General features: G+C 56.8%; 10 protein-coding genes and 1 pseudogene across 11 annotated transcripts; 5 read left to right on the top strand and 6 right to left on the bottom strand.

The window, feature by feature from the left end:
• Positions 1–517: 517 nt before the first annotated feature.
• On the bottom strand, positions 518–2,467 carry GLRG_02942 (lysophospholipase catalytic domain-containing protein; the record flags this gene model as incomplete). The annotated part of the gene is made up of 1 exon (XM_008093627.1): positions 518–2,467. One exon carries the CDS (start codon positions 2,465–2,467, stop codon positions 518–520), a length of 1,950 nt encoding a protein of 649 aa, XP_008091818.1.
• Positions 2,468–4,373: 1,906 nt separating this feature from the next.
• On the top strand, positions 4,374–5,537 carry GLRG_02941 (uncharacterized protein; the record flags this gene model as incomplete). Its single annotated transcript, XM_008093626.1, has 1 exon — positions 4,374–5,537. The coding sequence occupies one exon, from the start codon at positions 4,374–4,376 to the stop codon at positions 5,535–5,537; it is 1,164 nt and encodes a 387-aa protein (XP_008091817.1).
• A 153-nt stretch (positions 5,538–5,690) lies between these two features.
• Positions 5,691–6,394, bottom strand: GLRG_02940 (ribosomal protein L23; the record flags this gene model as incomplete). Its single annotated transcript, XM_008093625.1, has 2 exons — positions 5,691–6,213; positions 6,321–6,394. 2 exons carry the CDS (start codon positions 6,392–6,394, stop codon positions 5,691–5,693), a joined length of 597 nt encoding a protein of 198 aa, XP_008091816.1.
• A 1,115-nt stretch (positions 6,395–7,509) lies between these two features.
• Positions 7,510–8,558, bottom strand: GLRG_02939 (uncharacterized protein; the record flags this gene model as incomplete). Its single annotated transcript, XM_008093624.1, has 3 exons — positions 7,510–7,741; positions 7,805–8,306; positions 8,423–8,558. The coding sequence occupies 3 exons, from the start codon at positions 8,556–8,558 to the stop codon at positions 7,510–7,512; spliced, it is 870 nt and encodes a 289-aa protein (XP_008091815.1).
• Positions 8,559–9,649: 1,091 nt separating this feature from the next.
• Positions 9,650–12,898, top strand: GLRG_02938 (tuberous sclerosis 1; the record flags this gene model as incomplete). The annotated part of the gene is made up of 4 exons (XM_008093623.1): positions 9,650–9,663; positions 9,794–10,334; positions 10,391–12,734; positions 12,822–12,898. 4 exons carry the CDS (start codon positions 9,650–9,652, stop codon positions 12,896–12,898), a joined length of 2,976 nt encoding a protein of 991 aa, XP_008091814.1.
• Positions 12,899–13,221: 323 nt separating this feature from the next.
• On the top strand, positions 13,222–13,291 carry GLRG_13087 (annotated as a pseudogene). The gene has a single exon. The product of its transcript is annotated as a tRNA-OTHER (tRNA).
• Positions 13,292–14,157: 866 nt separating this feature from the next.
• Positions 14,158–16,878, bottom strand: GLRG_02937 (NOL1/NOP2/sun family protein; the record flags this gene model as incomplete). The annotated part of the gene is made up of 3 exons (XM_008093622.1): positions 14,158–16,513; positions 16,577–16,803; positions 16,861–16,878. The coding sequence occupies 3 exons, from the start codon at positions 16,876–16,878 to the stop codon at positions 14,158–14,160; spliced, it is 2,601 nt and encodes an 866-aa protein (XP_008091813.1).
• Positions 16,879–17,969: 1,091 nt separating this feature from the next.
• On the top strand, positions 17,970–19,058 carry GLRG_02936 (class II Aldolase and Adducin domain-containing protein; the record flags this gene model as incomplete). Its single annotated transcript, XM_008093621.1, has 3 exons — positions 17,970–18,236; positions 18,323–18,461; positions 18,559–19,058. 3 exons carry the CDS (start codon positions 17,970–17,972, stop codon positions 19,056–19,058), a joined length of 906 nt encoding a protein of 301 aa, XP_008091812.1.
• A 304-nt stretch (positions 19,059–19,362) lies between these two features.
• GLRG_02935 (obg family GTPase CgtA) lies at positions 19,363–21,144 on the bottom strand (the record flags this gene model as incomplete). The annotated part of the gene is made up of 1 exon (XM_008093620.1): positions 19,363–21,144. The coding sequence occupies one exon, from the start codon at positions 21,142–21,144 to the stop codon at positions 19,363–19,365; it is 1,782 nt and encodes a 593-aa protein (XP_008091811.1).
• A 2,267-nt stretch (positions 21,145–23,411) lies between these two features.
• Positions 23,412–24,253, top strand: GLRG_02934 (uncharacterized protein; the record flags this gene model as incomplete). The annotated part of the gene is made up of 2 exons (XM_008093619.1): positions 23,412–23,605; positions 23,659–24,253. The coding sequence occupies 2 exons, from the start codon at positions 23,412–23,414 to the stop codon at positions 24,251–24,253; spliced, it is 789 nt and encodes a 262-aa protein (XP_008091810.1).
• Positions 24,254–25,850: 1,597 nt separating this feature from the next.
• On the bottom strand, positions 25,851–27,489 carry GLRG_02933 (nuclear segregation protein; the record flags this gene model as incomplete). The annotated part of the gene is made up of 3 exons (XM_008093618.1): positions 25,851–25,982; positions 26,054–27,211; positions 27,346–27,489. 3 exons carry the CDS (start codon positions 27,487–27,489, stop codon positions 25,851–25,853), a joined length of 1,434 nt encoding a protein of 477 aa, XP_008091809.1.
• Positions 27,490–27,732: the final 243 nt, after the last annotated feature.

Here is a 27,732-nt window from a genome sequence, read left to right as displayed (position 1 = left end):
ACGATTTTTCTGGGGAACATTGAGAAAGTTTCAACTCTGATATGGGGGGTGGTCTTTTTTTTTTCCAGCGCGGAACTCATGGAAAGGGAGGCCTCATGGGGCAATGCATGCATCGCAGGCGGAAGAGTCAATGCGGATGCCATTTGGTCAATTTTTGAAGAGAATTCTTTGCATAAGTGGATATCCCAAGCTCGCTTTTTTCGACAGACTACCTCTGGAGAAGCCCTCTCCTCCACACTTCCCTCTTTCTTTCTCTCTCTCTCTCTCTCTTCTCACACGCCCTACCATGAAGTATAGTGTCATCCGAATGCTAACCCACTCCTATTCCAGTGTCCAGTTTCCTATTTCCTATTCCCAAGGAGTGACAATGCAAAACCACCATGAAATCCGATTGAAGAGAGCCGTCTCTGGGCCATGTCCGCGGTATACATACAAGAGGCCGTTAAATAAATTAAGAAGAACCACCCCCTCTCCCTTTGCGCATTTGGTTATTTCTCCGTACCTGCTTTCACAGGCCTCAGAAAGCAAGAGCCACCGCCGCCGCCGCCGCGCCCATGATGCCCGCGACCGGGCTGACGCCCGCCCTCGCTGCGGGGCTGTTGGACTCGATTTTGCCGATGGCGAAGGCGGGTTCGTACTCGCCGACGTCGCGCGTGTCGAGCGTGCCGTTCCAGCAGTACCGCTGGAAGCAGGTGGTGCACGCTGCGGGCACGGGCTGACGGTTGCGGACCATGTTGCGCGAGAGGATGGCGCAGGCGACGCAGACGGGCCATTCGGCGTCGAGGGTGGCGTTGCCCTGGGTGGCCGCGTCGTAGCCGTTCTGGATGATGGCGTCGCGCTGGTCGAGGTCGTAACTAGGGTCGAAGGTGGACACGTTGGAGTGGGCGACGTAGGGCGCGTTGGGAATGTAGACAACGAGGGGCGGCGCGCGCTGGCCGCTGCGGAGGGTGAAGTTGGAGGCGTCGCAGCCGAAGAAGGCTGGGCGGCGGTTAAGGCCGAGGTTGATGAAGGTGTTGGCGTCGGGTACGGGCGGGAAAAGGGTGCCGTTGGCGATAGGCTGGGCGACGCGGTCGTAGGTGGCGCGGAGGGCGGTGCCGTTGGGCCAGTTAAAGTTCGTGTCGGCCGAGGAGTCGACGGCGAAGATAACGTCAACGGCGCGGTTAGGCTGGATCAGCGGGTGGAGGGGGATGTTCTGGAGGTCCTCGCCGCCGTCGACGAGGGTAAGCTGGGACTGGTTGGCGTTGACGTTGGTGCGCGGGTTCCAGCCGAAGAACGGGTTCGGCACGTACTGCGCGATGTCGTTGTTGTCCTCGTCAAGAAGGTTGAGGATGCTCGTTAGGGCGCTCTGGATAAAGTCGGGGAGGCCGGTCGTGGAGATGTTCTGGAGCAGGAACTGGTTGAAGAGGCTGGACGAGGTGCCCATGACAAAGCCGGCCTGGTCGAAGCCGCGGACGCAGGAGCCGTTGTCGGCGATACGGCCGGCGGAGAAGTTGGAAGCGAGGTAGGCGAGGGGCGCGAAGCCGAAGGCCGTGTTGTCCCAGGTGCCGAGCTCAAAGGGGTTAAATTCGTAAACGGTGGCGTTGAGCGAGATAATGCGCTCGCCAGGGGCGCGGCCATCTGTAACTAGGATAGGGAACGGCTGGGCGCCGGCCTGGAAGTCGGGCGACTCAGCGATAGAAGAGAAGGTGTAGGCAGGGCCGCCGTCAGTAGCATTGATGAGCTGGTACGAGAGGGCGCGGCCCCAGTAGTCCGTAATGGACACCTCGAAGCCCTGATCCTTAGAGTCCACCTGGCGGGAAATGTCCCTCCAGTACTCGGCCGTGTTGACGATGGAGATGCCGCGGTCCCGGGGGCCAGAGAAGATAGAACGGTCGAATTTCCAGACGGCGGAGCCCGGGGAGCCACGCTGCAAGTCAACCACAGAGGAGAAGTTGTTCGAGAAGATGGAGCCGACTAGCCAGCCGCCGCCGGAGAGACCAGCGAGGTAGGTGGCGGACTGGAGGAGGCCGCCGATGCCGCCGGCGGACGTCGAGCCGGGCGTACGACTGTCCGCGGCCGCCAGGAAGCCGGCGCCGTTCATAAGGGCGCGGTACCCACCTCCCGATACCGCGATAGCGACGTTAGGCAGCTGGGACGGCGAGGAGCTGAGGCGATCAATGTAGGCGCCAGCATCGAAGTTAGGGATGCCGGCGCGGGTGAGGAGGTCGCGCATGGGTTCGACAGTGGCGCTGCGCCGGCGGGTCAGCCATGCCGTCTCGTTGGGCGACAAGGACGATGCCGAGCGGATTGTGGGACGGGCCGCCGGGCAGTCGACAATTGCCGGGGCGTAGCCTCCCGAGGGGGAATTGGGGAGGGCGCGGGGGTCCAGAGCCTCCATGATGATGCCGGCCGCCATTGGCTTCACGGCATCGGCTGCCCACACCGGGGCGACGGCGGCAGCTACTGCCAGCAGGGATGGGAGCAACATGGTGCGTGTCAAGCTACCCTTTTTGGGACTTAGTCCAGAACGATGGGGGGAAAGGGGAAAGAAAAAAGTCGGAGGGGTATGTTGTGAGGATGGGAGCAGAAATGTAAATCAGAGTGCTCAGTAGGGGGTGGGGGGAGATTGGGTGTGGAAGATATATGGATAACCCTGAGCCCTCGACTGAATGAAGGAATGGACGGCAGTGGCGGCAAAGAAGAGCGACGAAGGATGTCACTAATAACAATAGACTCGAGCGATCTGACTACCCTGCGAGCATTGCCCAGCGGCTGTACGGCGACTCTGCTCGACTCAAGTCAGCTTAATGGGGGCTAGGAGTCCTCGGGACCCGTGGCGCTGAGAACAAAAAAAGGTTTCCACGCTGGTGTCCGGCTGGGTTATGACGTCTAATATGAGAAACTGACGGTACGTTTGCGAACGCTGCCTCTTTCCCATCAAGGACGTCGGAGCCTTTGCTCTTCCCGCCGCAAAGCCCCCTTGCAGGCCGATGCGATTCGACGGACGACGGGGTCTTAGTGTAGTAGTAGTGTCGCGTGGCCGGGTGGGTGGGTGGATAATTGGTGTGAGTTGTCAATTGACTGGGGGTAAGGATGAGATGAGTTTGTGATTGAGTGAGTGCTTTCCGTCGTGACCTGCGTGAGCGAATGAAGGACAATCGGGGGTTTGGAGCTTAGTAGATGCGCCATCCAGCGAGGGAGGTGGCAGAGTGTATTCTCGTAAGACCTACGGCCAACCCCCCGACAGCATGCCCTACAGGGCAGATCAGCGGAGACTGGTGGTGGGATCAGTTCGGGGTCTGAAGAGGGGGGTGGATGATGTTTGATCTCTTACTCTGTGGACGGTGAGAGTATTGAAAGTGGTTGGCGAATGAGAGGGAGATGAAGGCTCATACAGCCCAGGCTGGGCGTTTCTGAGTGTCTGGGCAGCTAGGCAGACGGGCGAAGGGTTGAGATGGGGACGCGGAAATTGTGGCTTTGGGACGAATGGGAGCGTCCGGATCGCCCGGCTGGGCTAGTGATGATGTGAGGTCGGGGTCCCATCAAGGGGTCCTAGTATACGCGTGTACACGCTTGTGCCGACCACTACAGGAATGGATTGCTGCCTTTTTTTTTTTTTTTTTTTGGTAGAAGGCGCGGTCAGAAAGCCACGCCAAGGCCTAAGCCGTAAGTTGGAATAGGTTCGCGAACACCAAGTACGAATGTGAAAGGCGAGACGGCGAAACTAAGGTCGTCTGGTGGAATGAGTTGGAACTTGTCCGGTTGAGGCAAGGAGACAATAACAATAATAACCCTGTGAAAAACTGGAACCAGAGGGGGGGAGGGGAAATAGAGAGAAAGAGAGTGTAAGAGAAACACCGCGGAGGAGAGCGTGGAGGTCAAGCGCCGCACTGCCGGGGCAGCCGGTTACGCTCTCGGGTGAGCCGTTTTGTGAGACGGAGGGGGGACCTTTCGTCTTCTGTGCTGTCTCAGCTCGTCTGTCTTATGCCTGTGCTTGTGCTAATACTACGTCTGTGCATGTGCTTGTGCTTGAGCTGCTGTCACTCTATCGTTCCCTTGCCATTGTATGTCTTGATCTAACTAGTGACGATGTGTGGCAGTGACACGCTGACTATAGCAGGCAGATATTAGCCTGCGGTACTCTCCGTAATGCAACATGGAATTTCCTGCACAGCACTCTGTAGCTGGACATGCTCGGCTTGATATATAACCGCCAGTGCCAAGAATGGTGCCTGGGACCGATCGGCGGCAACCGAACTAATAATACCTTGGTACCTAATAGGACGACCTGCTCGTGGTGTGGATTGCGCCACGCTCAACGCCACACAGCCAGAGCCACACATGAAGGCACGTTGGCGTGATAGGTGAAGAAACAACTCCTCGACTTCTTAGTCATGGCGTCTAGGCCCCCATCGCAGCCCTCACAGGCATGCTTCTCGCCGAGGAGTATCCTATACCAAAATGAGGACCGCTCCGTAGTCCTCGTCGATATCCCCGCATCTCTGGAGGAAAGCCAGTTCCCGCTGGATCGCTGTGCTGATACAACGGGACCCCAAAGACGGCTCCTCTCAGCCGACCCCATCACCACGCCCTTTTGTGTGCCGGAACCCCGGGACCCCCCAACCAACAACCAGACGCCGGCGAGTCAACTCGCAGACCTAATGATCGAGGCGGCCGTGGGGAGCGCTCTTGACACGCTAGGGAAAGGCTACAGCGCGCCGTTCTCCCTCCCCCGTGTGACCGGTGGCGGCGGGAGAAGCAGCGCTACCAGCGGCAGCGAGTGCAGCAAGAAGAGCCTGCAGGATCATTCCGCATGCCAAGATACCGGGCAGGACACGTCTGCGGCTGCGGCAACGGCAGCGGCGCACTTTATTCCTGAAGAGTCTACCCACCTGAATGGCTCGATCCAAGAGACTAGAGAGGCGTTCCTCTCGACCGCGCCCAGGTTTGATCTTATCGTCCTGGACCCCCCTTGGCCGAACAAGTCCGCGAGGAGGAAGACTGGCGGCTACTCCACCGTCTACGGTCTCAAGGAGACCCGGGCGCTTCTGGACCAAATCCCCGTTGCCGGCCACCTCGCCGAGGGCGGCCTCGTTGCTATCTGGGTAACTAACAAAGCCACTCTGGTAGACCTGCTCATCTCGCCCAGGGGCATTCTCGCTAGCTGGGGCCTCGAGGTCGCCGCCGAATGGGTCTGGGTCAAGATCACCACCCAGGGAGAGCCCGTGTTCGACCCCGGCTCCATCTGGAGGAAGCCGTGGGAGAGGCTCATCGTAGCCAGGAGAAGAGGGGACAACCGCAGGGTGCCGCAGAGGGTGATCGCCGCGGTGCCCGACGTGCACTCTCGGAAACCAAACCTTCGTTACTTGTTCCAAGACCAGCTGCCCCGGGGGTACCTGGGCCTCGAGGTATTCGCGCGCAACCTGACGGCGGGATGGTGGGGATGGGGCAACGAGGTGCTCCGTTTTCAAGAGTCCCGACATTGGATCGTGTGTCCGAAGCCAGAGCAGCGGGCTGAGCCGGAGAAAAGCGAGCTTGGCAATACCAATACCAATTGACATGTCTATATCTCATGCCAACCTTTCGTGTGTTGTACAAAACATGCTACCTGCATGTTAACAAAGCTTTCTCCTGGATTTTGTACACGTAACAACCCCCCCATCATCCGTTTGCCCCCCTTTTATGCCCTCCCCCAGTAACCTCGCTCTGCCTCATGATGAGTTTCTCTTCCCCTTGGATGCCTTGACAATCTGGTCCCACTTGCTGTCCAACTGGACGTCATTCTTGAAGTCCTTCCTGCCTTCCATCAGCAAGGTCGCCTCGCGGCGCAGCTTCTTGCGCTCGGCGCTCTCTTTTTCCTTGCTTGGGTACGGCAGCTTGCCGAGCTGCCGGTTAACGTCCTCGCGGGCCTGCTTCTGCGACGTCGCCTCGCGCGCGTCCCACAGCTTCTTGTTCCACGGCTCGAGGTCCCCGGGCGGGCTGGGCCACACAAAGGCCTTGGTCATCTGCACCGTCATGAACTTTTGGCTCTGCGGGCGGAAGTAGCCGGCCGAGGCGCCCTTGCGCTCGATGGGCGACTGCTTCACCCACGACCGCACCGCCGTCACCTCCACGCCGTACAGGTTCCAGAGGTAGTCGCGCAGGTCGAACTTTGTGAAGGTCAGGGGCACGTTGAATGTCGCCCAGTTCGGCGGCGCGCGGTCTTTGCGGATGAGGGTGACGACATGGCTCGGCCTAGGAGGGAAGAGAGGTCAGCGTTTTCTGGCCGTCTGGAGATGCGTGGCAGGGCGCGATGGGCAGAGTTTTTCTTCCTCTCGGATCGGGGTCGAGGCGTAACGTACAGGAAGACTTGCTTCGTTCCGAGCTTGAAGTTGGGCGCTTGGCGGGCTACCGCCTTTGTCAATGCTTCCGCCATCTTGTCGTCTGTGGTCTGCTGCGCTGGATCGAGGAGCTGCTGCTGCGACTCGCGAGAAATCCAAAAAGTTCCCCAAAGGTCCAGACCACCGATTGCAGGTTGCTGATTGGTCCATTCGGGCTCACGTATTTCCGCGCACTACGCTGCGTGAGTGGAGACCGGGGCCGCGTACTCGGTAGCCCGGGTGCCGAAAGTCAAATCTCCGCACGATTTGCCCGGCTCTGGAACAGATACAGCGGCATTACAGTATAGTGCCCGGGAGAGATGCCCTGGCTTGCGGTCCGAAGGACCGCGGGATGCTGTTCCTGATGTTTAATGTCGCTCGAGTTTTGATGAATCCCCGTACAAGAATCAATCGGGTGAGTACATGCACCAGAACAGAAGGTGGATCATGAGTCAGTACCCGCCGTCCTGCCTACTGTCCAAGCTGGGTCCAACTGGGACACTTCCATTGTCACTAACGTAACTCGGATGTTCATGGAGGACACGTCGTTGATTGCCGAGAGGACGACAACGATGGGCAAATATTTCAATGTTGATACATTGTACATTCATCTGGAGACAAGGGTGTTGGCTGAGACATGGCTTCGCGGAACGCTCGCTTGTCCAATGTTTTCACCAAATTCACCAGCAGACCGACCAAATACGGAAACGAAAGCGCTGATCAAGGGATTGCCTTGCCCGTCAAGCTTGAACCCCAGAGTCCAAGACCGGACGGGCTTGGTTATGTAAGGCCTCCCACCGACCCAAGCAGAGCTAAATCTCCACTGGTTTATGAGGGGATTGGAGGCTAGGGCATTTTAGGTTCGAGGAAATTTTTGATTGTAGCTAAAAGGCCTATACTGCGTACACAACCGCTTTCGTACGATCTTGAGAACATGTCTAACACGCGTGAGACATGGGACTCGGTTGGCATTGGTCCAGCTTCATGTCATTGGGTGCAGAAAAGGTCTTTAGATAGTTTGGATTGCGACTAATAAACACATCAATGCTAGCAACTTGAAGATGCCAATATCCCGTACACATCTGGAAGGCTTTTCCCGTCCTTCTTACAGATCCTCATGAAACATTATGGACTTTTACCATCCATCCGTCATGGCTAAATGACGTCTTGCTCAGACGTCCAGGCCGTCAACGACAATGCCCTTGCTCCAGGTCCAGTTCATCTTGCGAGCGACCTCCTCGGCCGACGCATCATCGACAAGAGCGCTGATGAGATACAAAGCTGCATCCACACCAGCGCTGACTCCAGACGCCGTGATGACACGGAGGCCACCGAGCCGCATCGCGGCGCGACGAGTAATGGACTCGCGGCGGCCGGAGCTCTTGAAGGACATGCTGCCCTTTCTGTTTGCTGGTGTTAGCCTCGACAGCAACCATGGCGTGGAGATGAATGCTTGAATTACGTACCTGGCATTGGAAGGTCTGCGGCCAGAGTCAGACTTGCGACGAACATATGGGTTCTCGTCCTCGTCTCCGAGGTCGAAGCGCAGATTGTTGACGACGTATCGGGCATCGTCTATCACGTCGGTTCGCTCCGTAAGGTTACGGGTAGCGGCCTCACTGCAAAGGATCTCGAACTTGGTAATGTAGTCCGAGTGGGTAGTAGCCGACAGGCCGGCGAGGACTCCTTGCTTGGCAAGGAAGAGAGCACCCGTGCAGACGGAGAGAAGGGTGCGCTCGTGGGTGGGGTCATTCTGCTGCAGCTCGGAGAAGGCCTGGATGAGGGGGAGGGGTTCGGCATTACTCTTGAGTACGGTCTCGCTGTCGCCGCCGACGATGACGAGAACGTCAAAGTCATTCAGACGCTCGTAGGCGTCTTTGAAGGAGATCTGGGTGCCGATGGTGACGCCACAATCGGAGACGACCTTGGGCTCTGCAGCCGCGATGGTACACTCGAAGGCCTTGGAACCTGCGGGCGGTTGGGATCACTGGTCAGCACTGCTGCGTCAAGAGGAGTAGTGGCAGACTGAGGTGGGGAAACGGTTTGGTTGAGGAGCTCCTTGCCAGGTAGATCTGGGTACGCACTCGGGTTCTTCTGGTCATGGAGGGCGGTGGTCAGGGCCTCCATTGGGCCTGCCATGTCGAGAAGATCAAAGTTGGGTTGCAGGGCGAACAGAACCTCAATGGGCTCGTCCGCCACTGCAGAGCTCTTGTTTGCCATCTTGACGACTGTTTGTGATGTGGTTTAAGGGGGGAAGATGAAGTAATACAGCGTGTAGTTGCTGTTGGAGTAATTGGAGTAATTGAGACCGAGAAGAGAAGTCCTCGGAGAAGGTCGATGCTGGGGATTGGATGTGGGTTGTTTGGAAAGTGTGAAGCTTGTTGGTGATGATGGAAGAGAAGGAGAAGAAGACAGCTCAGAGCTATTTGGATGAAAAGAGGGAGGGGAGGGAAGTAATAAGGGTCGAGTCATCCGGGCAAAGGAGGGGTTGGAACGCCGCCCGATCTCTCGGTCTCTGCCTCTCTCTGCCTCCTTTACCTGTCTTCCAACTTGTCTACCTCCTCACGCATCACCTTGAGGTGGACGTTTAGGTACCTCACCTCACGGCATATCCCTCCAGCATCCCCCCTTCGGATCTGCGCAGCTGGCCAGCTTCAAAGCACCCTAAGCAGCCCCTCAGCTCAGGTCACTGTCTGTCGGCGACCGATCAGGTGCGTTTGTGGATAAGGCCACAGCCCACAACAGCTTCAAGTGGTCCAATGGCCCCACTATCTCCCGTACGTTTTCTGGGGTCGGGTGCATCAGTGGCCCATGGGCCATGGGCCATGGTGCATGGCGCACTTTCGCGGATTGCGGGGTTAGACGACGAGCGTTCTGCCCGTGAGGTCACTGGTGGGTCCCGGTACATGCCTGCATGGCAGACAAACCACCGAGATGCAAGTATCCCGTCGGCGCACCGTAGGACCCGTAAAAAAGGGCTAAGCGAGCCCAGTAGAGAGTGCTGTCCTGCCTACGATGTCTGGCCCTCGTCGGCCGGGCCTGCCGCATGGTGGTCTTCTGCTCTACCCCTCCATAAGTACCTTGGTACCTACCTATTTAGTTTCAAGTGACCCAATTTTGGCCATTCGCCATCTTGTAACCTACGAGAGAGGGTCCCTGGCAGAGCTTGTACCTTGCATCAGCAGATTCCGTTGCCTGACAGTTGCATGATATCGTATCGACTTCCACCCACGCCAACAGACGGACCTCGCCTCACTTTCTGTTACAGACCTAAGCATCGCAAGTCTCGATGAAGACTTTCCGGTAACAAAATGGCGTTATCAGCGTAAGTAGCCAGATTTCCCAGTATGCTCTGCTGCCTTGTGCGGTGCGCGATATTCAATCTCGCGGCTTTTTCCAACCCTACCGCAACCCTCGCGATAAGACATACGGTTGACTGACGCCACGCTGCATAGGTCACTCAAGGACCTGTCTAAGGTACTGACGTCCTTCTTCGCCTCACCTTCCCTTCCGCTGCCCGACGATGTCGCCGAGGTCATCGATGCCTACCTGAACAAGCATGAAAAATACGATGATTCGAGCGCCGAACGACTGCAGGATGAACTCCTCAGCACCTGGGAGAAGCAAATAAAGGATGCGCCGGCCAAATATGCCCCTTTTCTACATATCTTCCGCCTTCTGGTGCCTGCGATCCGCGCGCCCGCCCGCTTGCTCAAGTGGTGGGATATGCTTCACAACCCTGTCCTGGAGAATATCACCCGGGAGAAGGATTTGATGGAAGAGTCAAACTTGGCAACACTGGAAGTTTTGATGCTAGGAACACCTGAAGACGACGACTCAAGTGCCGAACCCGGCATCAATCCGTTCGCCAAACGGCTATTGCTGGCATGGTTGGAAAGATACCACAAAATTCAGTCCGAGAGCGACTTGAATGCGCAATCCAGCGAGCGCACGCTACGTCAGGCTTTGATCACCTACGGCAAGAAGAAGCCCAAAGTACGTATAATCATGTGCTGAGCGTTGTTGCGACTGGTTGTCTGACGATATGAAAGGATTTTCTCTCCACATTGGATACCTGCTTCGTGCGGAGTGAATTCCGAGCGAGAGTCGCCAGACTGCTTTGCGAATTCATTCAAAGTCAGCCACCGCACCTACACCTAATACTGCAGACGCCGCTGTTCAACAACTTGATGCGATGCTTACAGCAAGACACATCAGCAGCCGTCATTTCCGTGACAATCACCGCTTTGATTATGATATTGCCGCATATGCCAAGTTCGTTGGTGCCGCATCTCCCAACTCTGTTCAACATATACGCACGGTTGCTATTCTGGGATAGCGAATGGACTGGAATCATTGAGCCCACATCGGATGAAGGCGATCAGAAGAGTCTCGCATTGCCGTCAAGGTGGGAGACCTGCCATTCTCCGCCAGAGGCCGATGAAATTGAGATCCCTCACTTGTCCAACTACTTCACAATTCTCTACGGCTTATATCCCATCAACTTCATGGACTACATCCGGAAACCACAGCGGTATCTCCGACATGCAAATGCAGTCAACCCGGACGAGCTTGAAGTCCAGCCAACCGAAATACGGCACAAGTCTGAACGCTACAGGCAAAGTCACCTTCTGCATCCCAACTTCTACACTCTCACGATCGACTCCGAAAAGACCGACTTCGGGCGTTGGATGACAAGTGAGCCCGCAGAAGTCGTGGCTGAATGTATGGCGCTGCGTTTTTCCCCCGAAACTTTCGCAACTGTCGACCAGGGCCATGGCCAAGCCCTTGAGGCACACAACTCCCCGCGGAGCGACGAATCAGATCGGGATGGTCTCGGGCCTGCCCTGCTTAGTGGCTCCAGTTTGGAACCTGTGGCAGAGAGCTGGAAAACCACGCAAAATCCAGAACAAGACGAGGGAGCGAGCAGCCATACCCATGCTACTAGCCAGCGCCAGAGCTCACTATCTAGTCAGCCTTCACATAGGACCTCACTCGAAGCCCCCAAGGCCGATATAGTAGCTGACAGCCCTACGCTACCCCCGCAGCTCGTCACATCGCCCTCTCATACACAGTTGCAGGACATGTTGCACTCGAATAAGGTCATCAAGTCGGGACTCCATCAGTCACTGGCGAACGACAGTGTCCCGTCACTCGCCCTGAGCCATCAGGAGTCCGCGGCAGAGAAGTCTAACAGTTATGTGCCCCCTCCTCTACCGACTGTTTCAGCCCCCACGTCTGTTTCCGATGGCCAGTCTCAGATCGCGCATTTGCAGCGGCAGATTCTCCTTCTGCACAATGACCTGAACTTTGAGAGGTATCTCAAGCAGCAACACATGGCACACATCGGTGAGTTGCGGCGAAGGCAGGTTAGGGAAGCGGCAAGTGAGGCTGAGACCCAGAATCTCATCCTGACCAATCGAACATTGAGAAAGCGGTTGGAAGATTCAAAGAAGGCCGAAATGCAGACCAGGAAGGAGTCGGAGAAGAGCCGTACACTGGCGAAGAAGTGGGAGTCCGACTTATCCGCCAAACTGAGAACGCTGCGTGAGGAATCGAGAAAGACCAAGACGGAAATCCAATCGTTGAAGCAGGAGCTCCAGAGTGCAAGAGAAGAGTGCGAGAAACTGAAGAAGCTGGTATGCGACGCCGAGGTCAAGGAGCTCAATTCGAAGCAGACCATGCAATCCATCGAGATCAATGCCGCCGAGAATGATCGGCTGAAGGCCGATGTGGAGCGCCTGTCGACCTCGGAAAGGAATCTCCAAGCTAAGGAGGGAGAGAGGCAGGCGGCGATCACGTCTGCGACGGAAGCAGAAAACCGAGCAAAGACGCTTGGCTTGCAGCTTCAGGCTCGCGAGGAGGAGCTCCAAAAGACCAAGAAGCTCTTCCAGGCCCAGATCGGGGTGCTGAACGCGAAGCTCCTCGAAGCACACACCGGTCTCTACAGTAAACGAACCGCCGAGACCAAGGCTGCTGTGGAGAGTGCCCTTGCAGCGAGCCGGGCGAAGCAGGCCGAGCTGCAGAAGCAGTATACCACTCTGATGAGGAAGTACACAGTACTGCAGTCGCAGGTCGAGGAGAACCGGTTCTCGGTTGGGTCGTCCAACTCGCACGGACGAGGTGACTTGGTCTTCTGCATGGATGGCGACGGTGAGGGCTCAATGCACTCAACCAGTCCCGTCACGACGCGGGGAAGCCACTCAGGCTTGCACAGGGTCTTGTCCGACCACGACTTCATGACGTACAACGCGACACCGCCCATCATGTCCAAGCCGGCGACGCCGGTGCCGGCGGGCCTGGCGCATCTGCCGCCAGTGCAGTCCAGCCCGCTGGATTTGGACGACGGCGCAGCGGCCAGCCCATCGTCGGCAGAAGCGAAATATCACGGCAGAGGTGAGTCGGCAACAGCACGGATTCGGTTCAGTGATGGCTTTTTGTGGATCAACTAACCAAGAGCCTTGGTTTCTTTTCTTCATTCAGGCGGAGTTCAAAACCGACGAAAAGACGAAAAGGGCAAGAAGTCCGGAGTGATTCGGGGTATCCGCGGATACATGTGAAGGAGCAAACAAAATGGACGGTGCATGTTGGATCGGTATCGTGTTTCGAGTGCGAGATGCATCGCGAGAAGAAGAGATACCCAATGCCTGGTGATACAGCGCTTTTCTGCATTCATGTCGCAGCATGCTATAGAGGACCACAACGTAGAGAGACTGCGTTAACCGATCATTGTATGAGGAATTCAAAGCTGCCACCAGGAAACCCGCAACTCTCCCCCCGTGCTACCTCCCTCGCCCCTTCGCCCAGGCTCGCGCGACCCGCAAGCTCTCCATAGACCCTCATCCGCGCGCCCATCGTCACCAACCAGACAACAAAAAAGCCTGCCCGGCTAGCTCAATCGGTAGAGCGTGAGACTCTTAATCTCAAGGTTGTGGGTTCGACCCGTAAGCGCATGCCCCGTCACAGTTCGTCCACGAACAGACCGTCTGGACATAGTCACTAACTCGATATCAGCCACGTCGGGCTCAATTCCCGTCCGCGATTGAAGCGCATTCTCTTTTTATCTTTTTTAAACAAGAAATAAGTAATAAACAAAAACACCCTCACCGATCCCCGCGCCGTTGTTCTTTGATACCTTAATGCAGCGGGAGAAAAAAAAGAAGAAGAAAAAACCCTGCGGTGTCGTTTGAACGAGGGGATGAGAGAGATGATGTACAGAGAGTGCTGTGTGCCCTGCAGGTTTCAACATCCAGTCCGTCTGTCCTAAAATACTAGATCATCTTGGTAAACTGGATCGAGCATGCCATGCCGTCTCTGATGGCGACGGGGAGAATACTAGTTTTACAATATCGAGAGAGAAAGAAAAAAAAAAAGACAAAAGAAGGGGGGGGGGGGGGTGGTGAAAAAAACACAGAGCCAATGAATCACAGACCACACGCACCACCAGGGGCTGTCCATGCCATGATTCCTTTTTTGTATTTCTCTAGGGTTATAACTTCTTTTTTAATAAAAAAAATCGCCATCTCGGCGGTTCCCATGTATTCATACATTTTGCCCCTCCTTTTTTCGGCTTCTTCCTCCCCATCTCGCAAGTCTATCGCTCTCATTCGAGCACTCATGTTCAGGCCGGTGTGGCCTATGCTACGTGGACGGAAAATAGGGAGGGCGCTCAATCGGCGGCGTTATCCAAAAACAAGGAGGGGAGCTCATAAATCTCACATGACGTGTTTGAAAAGGTACTCCGTCACATTCGACTCAGTGAGGCCAGCTCGCGCGTCGCCCTGGTCGACAGGATCCAGCAGGGACCGATTCAAGTCTTCTAAGGGTCCTCAGTGGTCGCGGCGGCTGCAGCGGCGGGCACGGATACGTCGGCATCCATCTCCTCAGGCGTGGGGGCGTCCTCCATATCAACGGCCTCCTCCTCCTCCGCAACCTCCTTCTCTTCGACGGGGGCGCCCGCCGCCTTGGCCTTGGCGGCCTCGTCAATCTGTCGCTGCTTCTGCAGGCTGTTGTTGATGAGCGGCGTCGTATCGTTGAAGATGCGCAGCAGCATGGCCGTGCGGTCCTCTTTAGGCAGCATGAGGTTGAGCGAATGGATGCTCTTCCACAGCGGCAGCGCCATACGCTCGCTGAAGGCCGGGTCCGAGCCGTCGGGCTCGACGCGGAGCACGCAGCAGCCCATGCCGATGTCACGGACGCGCGCGCCGATCTCGCCCATCTTCTCCCACTCGCCGTCGGCGATGCGCGGGAACATCTCGATCAGGAGGCGGCGCAGCGTCTCCTTGCTTGTGAGGCGGATGACGCGCTGCTCGCCGACGTATCCCTGAAGGATCGGCATGCCCTCGGACTGAATGCGCCAGCGGCAAATCTCGGCCGAGGGGGCGTCCTGCTTCATGAACATCTTGACGCCGCCGTGGATGACCTTAATGCCGCGGCCCTCGTTCTCGACGAGGATGTCGCGCGCGAGCGCCGAGGTGTAGTAGATAGCCTTGGCGGGCTCGCCGGCCGCGTTGCGCACCATGAAGCGGTCGTCGGGGAAGCGTGACGAGATGTGGTAGAAGTTCTGGATGTTCTTGATGACCTCGTGCGCAGGGTTGAGGTACTTGAAGGGCTCCTCGACCTGACCGTGGATGTTGCGGTTGGACCTCTTGGGCTTCTCTTGTGACGCCTCCAGCTTGGGCTTCTTGGTCTCTTGGGTCTCACCGTCAGCGGTCTCGTCCTCTCGCGCTCGCTTCACGCCGTTCGTAGCATCCTGCTCGGCCACTTCGGCCTCGGCCGTGGTGGCCTTTTCCTCAATTTTTTCCTCAGGCTTGGCCTCGGCGGCCTCATCGGTGGCAGCGGGAGCTGCCTCGGTCTTCTCTTCGGTCTGTTCCTCGGACTTCTTCTCCGTGTCGTTCTCAGCTGCGGGGGTGGCCGCCGCGGTGGCTCCGTTCGACTTGGCCGCGTCGTCAACCTTCTGATCCTCGGGGCGGATCTTGACCTCGGCCTTCTTTTGCAAAACGGTGATGAAGAAGCCACCGGTGTCCTGCTGGTGAGCGTAGACTCTCATGCAGCGCTCGAGAGGGAGGTCGGCGCACACGCTGCCTTCCACAGGCGGGAACATGGTGTCGACGATTCTGCCGGGCGCGATGCCGTCAGTGCTGCTCTTGGTATATTCGTCGACCTCGGCCTGCGAGCTCCAGAGCCTGCCGGACTTGTCCATGATTTGCCACTTGCGCATGCCGGGGGCACGGACAAGACCCTGCAGCTCGCTGCTACAGTCGACGATCTCGACCTTGTCGGGACCACCAGCACGGTCGATGGCGGCCGCGACAACAGACTCGTTCTCGACGGGGTTCATGCTGCATGTGGAGTAGACGACGCGGCCACCCACCTTGAGCATGGCGAGGGCGCGCAGGAGGATTCTGACCTGGGTGACGTGGAGGCCCAGGGCGTTGCCAGGCTGCCAGTCCTTCCACAGGTTCATGTTCTTTCTCAGCGTGCCGTCACCCGAGCACGGCACGTCAGCGAGAATCCGGTCGAACTTGAGGTACTGAGGCCTGTTGGGAGTCGCCGGATCGGATGGGAGCTTGATGGAAGGATACTGGGTGGCATCGTGGTTCGTGACAAGCAGGTTGGGAGATCCAAGACGCTTGAGCTGGTGAACAAGCATGTGGCCGCGCTTGTAATCGGCGTCGTTGGCGATCAGGAGACCGGTGGTGCGTCCAGCATCCGTCGGGTCGGCGTCGAGGTCGGCCTGGCGCTCCTCTTCCGTCTCCTCGCCGAGGTCGAGACCGTCCTCCTTTGCAAACGCGCGCAGAACCTTTCTGACCCTAGCCTCCTCGCCCTGGTGGATCATCTCGAGAAGTTGGCCGGCCTTGCTGCCCGGCGCGGCGCACATGTCCAACACGGTCATGCCGGGGCGGACGTCCATTAACAGAGGCGGGATCATGCTGACAACCTCCTGTCTGCTGATGTTGCCGATGGTCGTCTCGGAAACGAGGAACTTCTGGAAAGCGGCGAAGGGGGGGTATTTGCGAATGACGTTCTTCGGGGTGGTCATCCACCAAGCAAGTTCGTTAGGGTACCAGGAGAGGGGCTTGGGGGGCTCGACGGTGCTTCCGTCAGCATGTTCGATCTTTTCGATCTCGGGCATGTATCGGCTTTGTAGGAGCTTCTTGACGGCCAAGGCGTGACTGCGGAGAAGGGGTCAGTATAGTTGTAGGGATAGAAGCACCGGTTGAGTCGATGCAACCCACCCTTTGGAACCGCAGAAGCGGAAGCTGTTGGGGAGGTCTCTGCGCAGGGCATCCCAGAAGGGGCCCTGTTCCTCCTCAGAGAGGCCGATGATGGTGTTGTAGTAGCGCTGGAGCCTCTCGTTCTCCTTCTTGACGGCGGGGTAGGACTGCCACGACTCGCTGCGAGGCTGGCGACCGCGATCACCGCCCCCGTTGCCGCCGCCGCGGCCCTTGCCCTTCTTTCCACCCTGACACAATTGGAGTCAGCGCAAACAACAGTGTAAACAGCATCATGAAAGACTCACTCTAAATTTGCGACCCATTATGCAGGATGGATTCGACGTGCGTGGGGTTGGTGAATTGCGCACGTGTGTAGTGCGCGCGTTGTCTGGTTTGGAGAAGGCAGGAAGGGATTGTCGGCCGTCGAGTCGCGCGGTGTGAAATTTTGCCGTCACCCCAGAAAACCCAAAAATAAAAATAATAATTTGGAGGTTCGGAGGTGGAATGCGCCAGCCTATGGCCAGCCCCTCGATTTGGGGGGGGGTTGATTGGCCAATCAGACGCCCGTACCGTTGACTATCTTATCACCCCGCATTGAACCCCCTTGTCCCTCAGGGTCCGCCCTGGCCTGCCGCATTCAAGGAGCTACATCCGTCAGCCGCGTCTTACCTAGGTACGTGTACTTCTCAACATTTGAGACAACATGGAATGTCCTCGAGGGAATGTTCTGTAGCTCTGAAGTAATGCCAGGCATTTGCCGGATTGAATACTTCATAGCTCTCTCTAAGTTGACAAGGTTCTGGAAACCTTCGGCCTCCGTTCTGTCCGCAACGGGTCACGACAGCGATGGTCATGGTCGCTTAGATGAGCTGGACTCTCCACGCCCGCTTCGCTTCATCCGTTGCGTGGGGTATTTCTCTGGCCACTTATGCCTGGGAAATGACTGGGTTCTCATCCCTGGCGTGAACGCCGAAGTGGGCGCCGAGGCATAACGACTCCAAGGGTAGCTCGCAGTGCGGAGTTCCGCGGCGACCGGTGTCTGGTGACTCTGCCCCCGAGTAGTACGATTCCCCTTCTTCGCCGATGCAGATGACGTCCCCATCTGGCAATAATAATTTGGGTTTCCAAGCAATTGGATCGGCATGCCAGCAAACTAGGATCGGTATCCTGGACGCTAGAAACCTAGATGTCCATAGGTCGCGGAGCGACATCCGCGGCTTTCGGCTTGGGATCGGCTAGTGCACTACCATCACTCGCTACTTTTAGCTGGCTGGCTGCCCGCCTTCTCTAGATGTCATAGCTCTCTCTCTCTCTCAACCAACTGTAACCAGACTCTCCTGACTGTTCATCGCTCAATCTCAGCTACGTTCGGCTCAACATATAGGACAAGTGACTCACATACGCAGAACAAGCCATGGCTCCCTCCACCTCCGTCAACCAGGAAGATACCTCGGATGTCATCCACAGCAACGTCAACGACAGCGGCGCTTCCCCCAGCTCAAAGCCGGCTACCAAACATGAAGAGGCGACTATCTTAAACCCGTCGGACTTCACTATGCCCCAAAAGTTCGACAACCCGTACAAACAGCGGCAGCATCTCAAGGAGCGCCTGGCCCTGGGATTCCGCATCTTCGCCAAGAATGGCTTCGACGCCGGGGTGGCAGGCCACATCACGGCCCGCGTATGTGTACCCCTTGCTTCAGGATGGTGTCGCGAAAAGGGAGAAATTCAATCTTGAAGAAACAACGACTGACGTTATCTGCGTAGGATCCCGTGGAGCCGGATACGTTCTGGCTGAACCCCTTTGGCGTTGCGTGGCCGCTCCTCAAAGCCTCTGACCTCATTCGCGTAAACGCTGAGGGTAAGGTCGTCGACGGCGGCCCCGTGAAGCTCCTCAACACGGCCGGTTCGTTCACGCCCCTCCCACCTTGACAAATGTTTCTCTTGGCTCTTGCGTCTCCCCTTTTCCCGCCTGGCAAACTGACACGGAAGCTTATCCTCAGCCTACATGATCCACCACGCAATCCACGAGGCCCGCCCGGACATTATATGCGTCGCCCACTCCCACTCCCTCTACGGCCAGGCCTTCTCGTCGCTCGGCCGCAATCTCGACATCATCAGCCAGGACACCTGCGCCTTCTACAACGACGTCGTCCTCTTCGACTCCTTTGGAGGCATCGTCCTCGGCAAGGAGGAGGGGTTGCGCATCGCTGCCGCCCTCGGCGGCAAGAAGGCCGCCATCCTCCAGAACCATGGCCTCGTCACCTGCGGCAAGTCCGTCGAGAGCTGCGTCTACTGGTTCCTGAGCCTCGAGCGCTGCTGTCACCAGCAGCTCCTCGCCGACGCCGCCGCGGGCGGGCGGGGCCACGAAACGACAAAGGTCGACCAGGAGGACGCAGAGTTCACGTACAAGTCGATCGGGTCGGAGCTCGCGGGCTGGTTCTCGGGAAAGCCGGCTTTTGACATGATGGAGCACGAATCAGGGTTTGAGTATAAGAAGTAGATTCATGTTAGTTTTGTTTTGGTTCCCCCTCACAGCGGGATTGGCAACGGTAGCTTTAACAATTAATGTATCAAGATTGTGACCAACATCTATCGACGATTTGTGAGATTTGTTATTTGCGCCCATGCATGTGAGTGACCGAGCTGCAATGAATGGAGCAAATAGCCCAGGGACACACTTTGTGTAAGAAAAGGATGGGCAGTTTGGTTCAAGAGAGGGTCGGCCCAACGACGAGCAAAAAGCTCATCATTTCTTCATCAGTGGGGTGGTATTACACAATGATAGTACACAAACTATGATACATCTACTCGTCGAGCAACCCCACAGTCCAGTAGACAATCCGGTCCACTCCCTGGCCGTTGATGGCGCTCACGGGAATCGCGGCACACTTCTCCGTCCAAGCATTCTCAATCCCGCTTGGATGAGGAGTTGTTCCTCGGTTGATATCCTGCAGGTACTGCTCCAGCTCCCTGAAGTTCTCCTGGGTCTCGGGGAGATCGGCCTTGGTGGCGACCACAAACCAGGGCTTGGCCGCGATGTGCAAGCCGTCCTCCCGCTTGGGCGCCGGAGGAGCGTCCGCAACCATCATAGTACCCCCCGACGGTACGCGTCCGCTAGCACCGGAGGTGAGGTCCCAATCGACACGGGAGTCGATCTCACGGGCGCGCTCTTCTTCCTCGCGCATCTGAGCGTAAAGACCGACTTCATTCCACAGCGCCTTGAGGGCCTTTACGGCCGGGCCCGCAGAGAGGTCAACGACGAAAGCGAGCACGCCAGCACGTTCAACGTGACGCAGGAAAGCGATGCCAAGACCCCGATCCAGGTGAGCACCCTCGATGAGACCCGGAATATCGGCAACCGTAAAGCGAGTTCGTTGCTCGACGAGCACCTCCTCCTGGCCCGAGCCGCCATTAGTGGCCGGGTAGCGCTTGTAGCTCTTGATGACAGGCCGCCCCTTGTAGCTGTCCAGGACAACTGTTCCGATATTTGGCTGCAAAGTCGTGAAAGCCCAGTTGCCGACGCGTGTGCGCGAGTTTGTAAGCGCACGAAGAAGCGTGCTCTTGCCAGCGTTGGGCAACCCAACAAGACCGACGTCGGCAAGCAACTTCAGCTCTAGCTCAATTTCCATGGTCACGGCACGCTCACCCTTTGTGGCGAAGATGGGTCGTGGGTATTCTCGCGATACAAAGTGAGGATTGCCAAGGCCGCCAATACCGCCGACGGCGAGCAAAATGGGCTGGGGCGAAGGCCGCGACAGATCGAGCTGGATCGGGCCAGGCGGTTGGTGGTAGAGACGCGTACGGGTCGGAGCTCGGGGAAGAGATATCGTCTTCAGATCAGACTTTGAAAGACCAGGATATAGAAGGAACTTGTTCCGGTCGGGATCATCGGGTTCATCAAAACCATCGTCGATGACCTGCTTTGTGGCACTGTTCTCCTCTTCCGCCATCTCCTCATCCACCTCCTTCGGCCCTTCCTCTAGCTCTCGCCTCGCCATTTCCGCCTCGCGTGCCAGTTTCATCCGCTTCTCAGCCTTCTTCTGAGCCTTCAGAGTACGCTGCAGCATCGCATCCTCGGCAACTGGGTCTTCTCTGCTCAGCTCGCGCACCACCGTACCGACTGGCACCGTGATGATGACATCGTCGCCCCGCTGGCCACCTTTCGAGCTGCCTTGCCCGGACTTCCCTTTGCCGGCCCGAATAAACCGCCGCCTGGCTAGCTTGTGCAAAGAAGTCTCGCCGTGCACTGCTTGTATGTAAATGTTGCCTCCGTGGCCACCGTCGCCGCCATTAGGGGGGCCGTCGGGAAGGTATGCGTCGCGGAAGAAGGAGATGCAGCCATGGCCACCGGGGCCAGCATAGAGAGTTACGGACGCCTTGTCAGCGAATATGGGGGAAGAATAATCGTCGGGAGCTGGGTTCAATCGGCTGGCCTTTGGTTCGCTGGCGACGTGGGTCGAACTGTGGCGACGACATGCGACTGCTCGTGTAGCAAGTCGAGGTGTCACGGTGCTTCTGGCAACGAACAACGAGGGGTAAAGGAATGGAAGAAAAAGCGTATGCCCGGCGGAGCACCTTGAAACCATCTTTGTTCCTCGTCCGCGGCGGTTTGAAGCGGTTGTCGTCGTCGAGTAATTAAGACTCCTTCGGATGAATCGAAGCTATGGAAATTTTGGAACTTTCCGCCATGTTGGAGCGATAAGATAAGGCTATTGGTTACATAATCGAGCAGGGGCGGGAGCAGCCGCTGTGAGACTGGGATCAATCACCCAAATCACTGGGAAGTTAACCGGAGTGCACTGCCTCCCTCACAAGCTCCCCTTCAAACTGCCTGAGGAAGGAGGAAGGAACGAAGATGGGTCTCGCTTGTCTTTTCAGCCTCTTCAACGTCATGTCGTCATGTCGTAATACGCGGCTCCTTTCGTTGGCTACGGTGCGGCAGGCTTGGGTGACCCAAAGCGCGATGCTAGAGCTTACCAATGATGGGTCGCCACAGCTTCTATGTGAGTCCAGAATATGATTAATCAATTTGTACAGGTAGATGCAGCCGGCCCTCATGGAGAGGCCGGCAGCATGGGGACATGCGGTGAGAGAGGCTGGAGTTTCGACCATAGAAGACCTCTCTCCGTCGGATAGTACAGTATCGCAGACATAGCTTGCAGAGCCTGACGGAAAGCGACATAGTGGGAGCGATGGCAGACTAAGTAGTTCATCACGCACGGTCCGGGGCGTGTTCGGTAAGCTGTCCAGACCTGGAGAAGTTGATCCGAGCATTCGTTCGCCAGGCGTTCGTTTGTCAATGGGGACGGGGCCCCTCGATGTCGCATCGGCCGGAACCTAGTGGTTGGTGGCCCCCCAGCTGATCAGTTTCCTACCTACCTACCTACCTTACCTTACCTACCTAGTTACTGCTGCCCCGCCCTCACACTTGTCTGGCTTGGTCTGGTCTCTTTAGTACCTTTTGCATCGTATTTTATTTTGCTTTGTTTTACATATAGTAGGTAGCTTAGGTAAGTGTCTGGTCTGGGGTCTTAAGGAAGGAGGGGGGAAGAGAGGTCCAGCCAGCCACCCCACCCCGCCGGTCGTCTCGGCCTGGAAGCTTACCCGCCCGACCTCTCTCGTGCCCCTCTCCGCTTTCTCTCCTCGTCGGTGTCTCCCGTTGGACCAGCGGGGCCCACCAACGCATCGTGAGCGGTACTTCTCGCTCTTCAGTCCAGTGCCGCTTCTCGGTTTCTCGCCCAACCTCCCAAACCCCATCGCCCCCTCCCCGCTTCACTACAAACCGCTCCACGGCCGATTCTGACTGCAGCTCTCCCGCATACATACCTACATCCATCCCTCTCTTGCCCGTCCTTGCCCCCCCGGCCCCTGCTTACCTAGCTAGTCCTTGACCGCCTTGAAGCCCAAAGACAAAGCGAGGGGCGGCGACAACGCACACATAATCTGCTCCTCCACTCCTTGACCTGTTTGCTGCCCTCTGCCCTCTGCTCTTCGTCTGCAGACTGACTGGCTGCGGTTTTCAACATTTTCCCCCATCTTCCATCCTCTCTGCTCTCACCCCCTTCTGGCTGACCAAGTGAGGCCCAATCTTACTGGTCGCCTATCGGAAGAACCCATTGGGATTTGGTCGGGTAGACGAACTCGCTATCCTGCCCACTTGACCCTTCCCTCCATTGGGCCACTAACCCCCAAGGCTTGCATATCGAAGGACGCTGGCATTCGAGCCACGACACTCGCTGCAGTCGAACCCCCGTCCCCATTCGATCTTCTCCTTCACCTACCTGCGTCCTCGTGGATCAGACTATCTTCTCCCCACGTCTCCTCCCGCATCGTCTGCTTCTGCTCTCCGCTGAATGAGAGTCCGTCGTTGGACTACCGCCGTCTCCGTTGCTGTCAACTCGGCCTATTCCATCGTACGCTTTCGAAGCGCTGCTCGCTGCTTGCTTGCGTTGTTTCATGCTTCGATGCTGCAGGATACATAGCACTGGCCGACAGCAGTAACTCGCTTTATTCGTCCTAGTTTTGTTTATTCCCAACTCTTGTCCATACTACCGACGCACTTCCGCGCCGTATCCAGTTCCCTCTTAATAATAACTTAAGTCAGGTCAGTCCATCACCGGTTTCCTCTCTTCTTCCACCCCCTCCATCTCACTCCACGAGCTTCTTTCCCCCAACCCACCAGCGTCCCTCCATGAGACCCCGTTCCTGGGTCTCGAAAGGAATAATGTCATTTGTACTAGTAGTAGATGATCCATCTTGACCTCATTGTACAATATACTCCCACATCGAGCCTCTTCCCCTCACCCACAAAAGACAGGTTGTCAGTGTCCCGTCCGGGAAACAATCTGCTAAAATGTATGCCAGAGACTATAGGCCGCGCACACCGCGCACTCCGCGAACGCGCAAGACCACAGTTAGAATGGACCCTGACTGCGCCATATGCCATGCTCCTGCCTCTGTGGCATGCGACTGCGAGGCCAAAGGGCTGGACGTCGCCATTAAACAGGCTGAGCAGCGTATGATGCAGTCGATATACAACGATATTCGGTAAGCCAGATACTACTTGATCCGACTGCACTTTGTGCTGACTGCCTGACCAGGAGCTGGGTCCGCGCTCACGCCCAAGACTACATCTTGGAGTATTTCCGCCTTCTCACAGAGCGCCGGAAGGTAGCCCACGCCGCCAATATCGATCGTATCAATGCCACCGCGTACCACTACTACCATGCTGCCCCCCACCCCAGCGAACTCGCCCAGGCACAAGCGGACCTAAAACGTGGCATTGACGAGGACTGGCAATCCAGCGTCCAACGATACCCCGAGGTCTTGGAATATTTCTTCAGTCTAGTGGACCTTACGGTGCCTCCCGACGAAGACCCCATTGTCAAGGACCCTCCCCTGAGCGCCCTTAGTGGCTCAAGAAAACAAACTGGAAGAAGGCTTGCAGGCGGCATACCACAGCCACCGGCTAGACCACCGGCCATTACTGCTGCTATTGGACACGAAAGAGATCCATTTGCAAGGAGAACACCGCCTCCCATGGAGCCGCCTGGCAGGTTGGACAGGAGAACTCCGGGCTTGGGAGGCAGAGACAGGAGATCCATGCCGCCCATGGGACACCCAGGTCCACCCCCGGGTCCTTATGGACGACCACCACCTCAGGCACCTCCAGGATACTATCCATGGGGCGCTTGAAGGCGCCTCATGTCGCCAATAAACGTTCCACAAGGTGGATCCCTCCCGAAGCTCGAAGACTCCTTGATGCCGAAAAATACGGCGCATCAGTGTGTTGATGTCATGTTTTTATGAGGCCCACGAACTGAATGAGCAATTTGCCCGGCGTATTGACACGATATTCATCAGCCTCCCTTGCATTGCAGAACGGAGAGGCGTCTTGGGGCAACTCCATCTGTGTTTGTTTTTTTCCTGCCTTTTCCCCTTTGATATGCTAAGAGACACTATGAATTTGCGCTTGTTCTCTGCCTGTTTTGTACGTCCGATATCTCTTCTATGTTTCTGGCAGTCGGCACTGGAGTATGGTTCACGGAAAGAGGGCATCATGGTTAGCATTTACGACGGCGCAGGCCGGACACTGTTTTTCTTCTTCGTACCTGCCATCCCGCCAGCAAATAATCCTGGAAGAGAACGGGCTGCTAGGCAACAATCCACACAAGATATAAACGTCTTCGAAATGCTCCTATGTTGATGTGATGATATGCAACGCGAGATGACTTGCGAGCCGAGTGTACACTCAGGTTACGCGCAACATAGGCGAGACATTGACAGGAGACAACACAACGAATCGTTCCTCTGCAGTGGCTCCAGACGGGTCGGCACGTCACACCGCGCGGCCAACGGGCGATCGGGGTGTGCTCGACAAGCACACCTGCCTGACCACGGCGGCCCAAGACGACGGGGGAAGAGGGGGGAAGGGGGGCCAATGGCTGCGGCGATTGGGCTCCGCGATTCGTGGAAATGCGTGGACTTGCCGCATGGGACCGGGCCCGCAGTAGGCAACTCTGTATCGGCGGACGCCAGCGCAAGGTCTCGGCCGAGAGGGTTAGGTGAGCAAGCCAGCAAGAACAAGACAGGGGGTGAGAGGGTTCTCTGATGTTAGACTGCTAGGTTCGGTCCTTGCACGCTAGGTAGCCCAGTGCAACAACAACGACAACAACAACAACAACAACAACAACAACACAAAAAAGAGAGGGAGGAAGAGGACATCACTCGACGATGCGCATTCCGGGTGGGTGTGTCAGGTGTCCTCCCCCCCAACACCCAGAGACCATATTCATTAGCGGGCAGCGGGGTAGGTTCTGTGGCACTGTCTTGGTGAAGAAATCGGAGAAGCTCTTTGTTTTCTCTCTTTTGACCTCTCTCAATTTCTGGCAGGAACTAGTAGGTTTTGGAGGTGGGGGAGGAAGGGATGCTGCTAAGTACAAGAAAGCCGCCTCGAGGGACCCGAGCTGTAGAAAACGACGCAAAAACAAGCCAGAGAGTTTTCTTTTTTATATTTGGGAATTAATAAAAAAGGGTTTCGCGTTCCCCCCCGTGATCCGAAGCTTTTCTTGGGTTTTTTATGCAAGTGTTTTGGTTTCGTGTGTGCGTATATCGAGTCAGCCATCTCTGTCTGGGGACCTTTTTTGCGTGGTTCCTCATCACCACCATCAATACCATCACCACCACGTATCAGACGGGAGAGGAAACCAGGACAAGGGGGAGGGGGGAAAAGGCGACATAGATGGAGACGAGGGTTCAGTCAACTAATATGGTGGATCGGCAAGTCGATTGACTATGCCTTGTCCTCGACGGAGGTCTCCTCGAGGTTCTTGGTAACCTCCTCGACCGCATCGCCGTTGCTGGTGACGCCGTTGGCCTCGTCGGCGTCGAGCTTCTCAAGTTGCTTCTTGGCTTTCTCAATGTTCTGGAAAGATCAGTCAGCATCGGGTGAACACCAAAATTCAAAACACTCTTGGACGAGGAGGGAGAACTTACGCGCTGCGTCTGGGCCTCCTGGTCCGACTTCCAGTGCTCAAGCTTGGCCTTGACCTTCTCGACGACGGCGGGGACATCGGCCTGGCTCATGGGAGGGTCGATGCCCATGAAAGCGCAGTCCTCGACAACGGAGGGCGGGCAGCTGTACTTGCCAGCCTTCTCCTCCGAGGCACCCGTCTTCTTGCCCTTCTTACCCTTCTTGGTGGCAGGGAAAAGCTCTTCGTCACGGTCCTTCTTGGAGAGGATCTTGACGCCCTTGAGACCGGAGTCGTCGACGGTACGGGAAGCCTGAGCGCTGAGGCCGCTGTCGGCCTGGAGAGGGGCCTTCTCGACCTTGTGGGTGGGGTCGAGGAACTGGAGTAGGCTGTTGGCGCGGCGGATCTCCTCGAGGTAAGCGGGGTCGCTAGCCTCGGCGAGGAACTTCTCCGCGTCGGCCTTCTTCCGCTCTTTCTGGTAGCGCTCCTGCTCGGCCTTTCTTCTCTCACGAGCCTTCTCGCGGGCCTCACGCTCGTAGGATTGGGCGGCCTTGCGCTGCTGCCAATACTCATCCTTAATGGTCTTGACGGCTTGGTACTTTTCGTTTTGAAGATTGTGGAGTCTGGACCGCTCATCGCGGAGCGAAGAGAGGTTCTTGTAGGCCTCGTCGCCCTCGGCCTTGATGACGTCCAACTCGGCCTGGATCTTGTTGTACTGCTCCGACATGGCCTTGGCCTCGGGGTCCTCCATCGAGTCTTTGATCTCCTTGATCTTGGCCTTGAGGTCGTCGATCTGCTTCTGCGAGTCGTCAAACTGGGAGAAGTTCTTCTTCAGCTTGCGCAGGGAAGAAATCTCAGCGAGGGCCTTCTTCTCATCGACGATCTTCATGCTGCCCGAGTTGACCTGAGACTCGAGCTTCTCGATCTGACGGTCGACCTCCTCGACGCTCTTGAAGTTGACCTTGGAGCGGGCAGTCTTCTGCTCGGTAATGCGCGAGCGCAGCTGCTCGTCGAGGCGCTTGATCTGGTCGAGCTTGGAGGTGCGGGCGTTCTTCCCGGCACCCTGCTTCTGGCGGATCTCATTGGCCTGAGCAATGAGCTCGGCGCGGCGCTTTTGAGTCGGTGATTGCTGGTCCTTATTTTTATTGGGCATGGCAATATCGATTTTGGCCTTGATGGCGTTCTAGAAGAAGCTCGGTGTAAGCAGTTTGCGATCCGAATAGCATGTGTTGTATCCCATCACAGGGCGCCTTTGCGGTAACGGCCACCCAAGAGAGTGTACAATAGGCTGCCAATTGGCATGATGATCAGACTTACCAGCTGGTCAAGCGCTTCCTTGTGCTCCTTCTCGGCAATCTTCAGCTTCTTCTGGTATTCGGCCTCGTCCGGCATGGTTGGACGGGTCTTCGTCTCGGTCTTGGCCTCAGCCGCCGCAGCGGGTGCTTGCTTGGTATCGGCCATTGTGAAGGTTGGCGGTGCTTGTCTACCGTGCAAAAGAACGAACTGTCAATCGGACAAAACAGAAGATGGCGCGCACTGCCGTGGGTGGGAGCGGGCGGCAAGGGTGGTGATGCAGAGGAGAAGGAGAGATGGGGAATCGGGATGCACTGCGCAAAAGGTGAACTTTTTTCCGTAAAAAGCTCCCCCAATTTTGTTGAAATTCACCCTTGGATTCCGTGGCAGGTACTTTCTCCAGGAGGAAAG

Source organism: Colletotrichum graminicola (assembly GCF_000149035.1).
Source record: "Colletotrichum graminicola M1.001 genomic scaffold supercont1.8, whole genome shotgun sequence".
NCBI classification, from domain to species: domain Eukaryota; kingdom Fungi; phylum Ascomycota; class Sordariomycetes; order Glomerellales; family Glomerellaceae; genus Colletotrichum; species Colletotrichum graminicola.
Note: the sequence above shows the minus strand (reverse complement) of the source record. Positions and strands in the feature narration are given on the sequence as shown.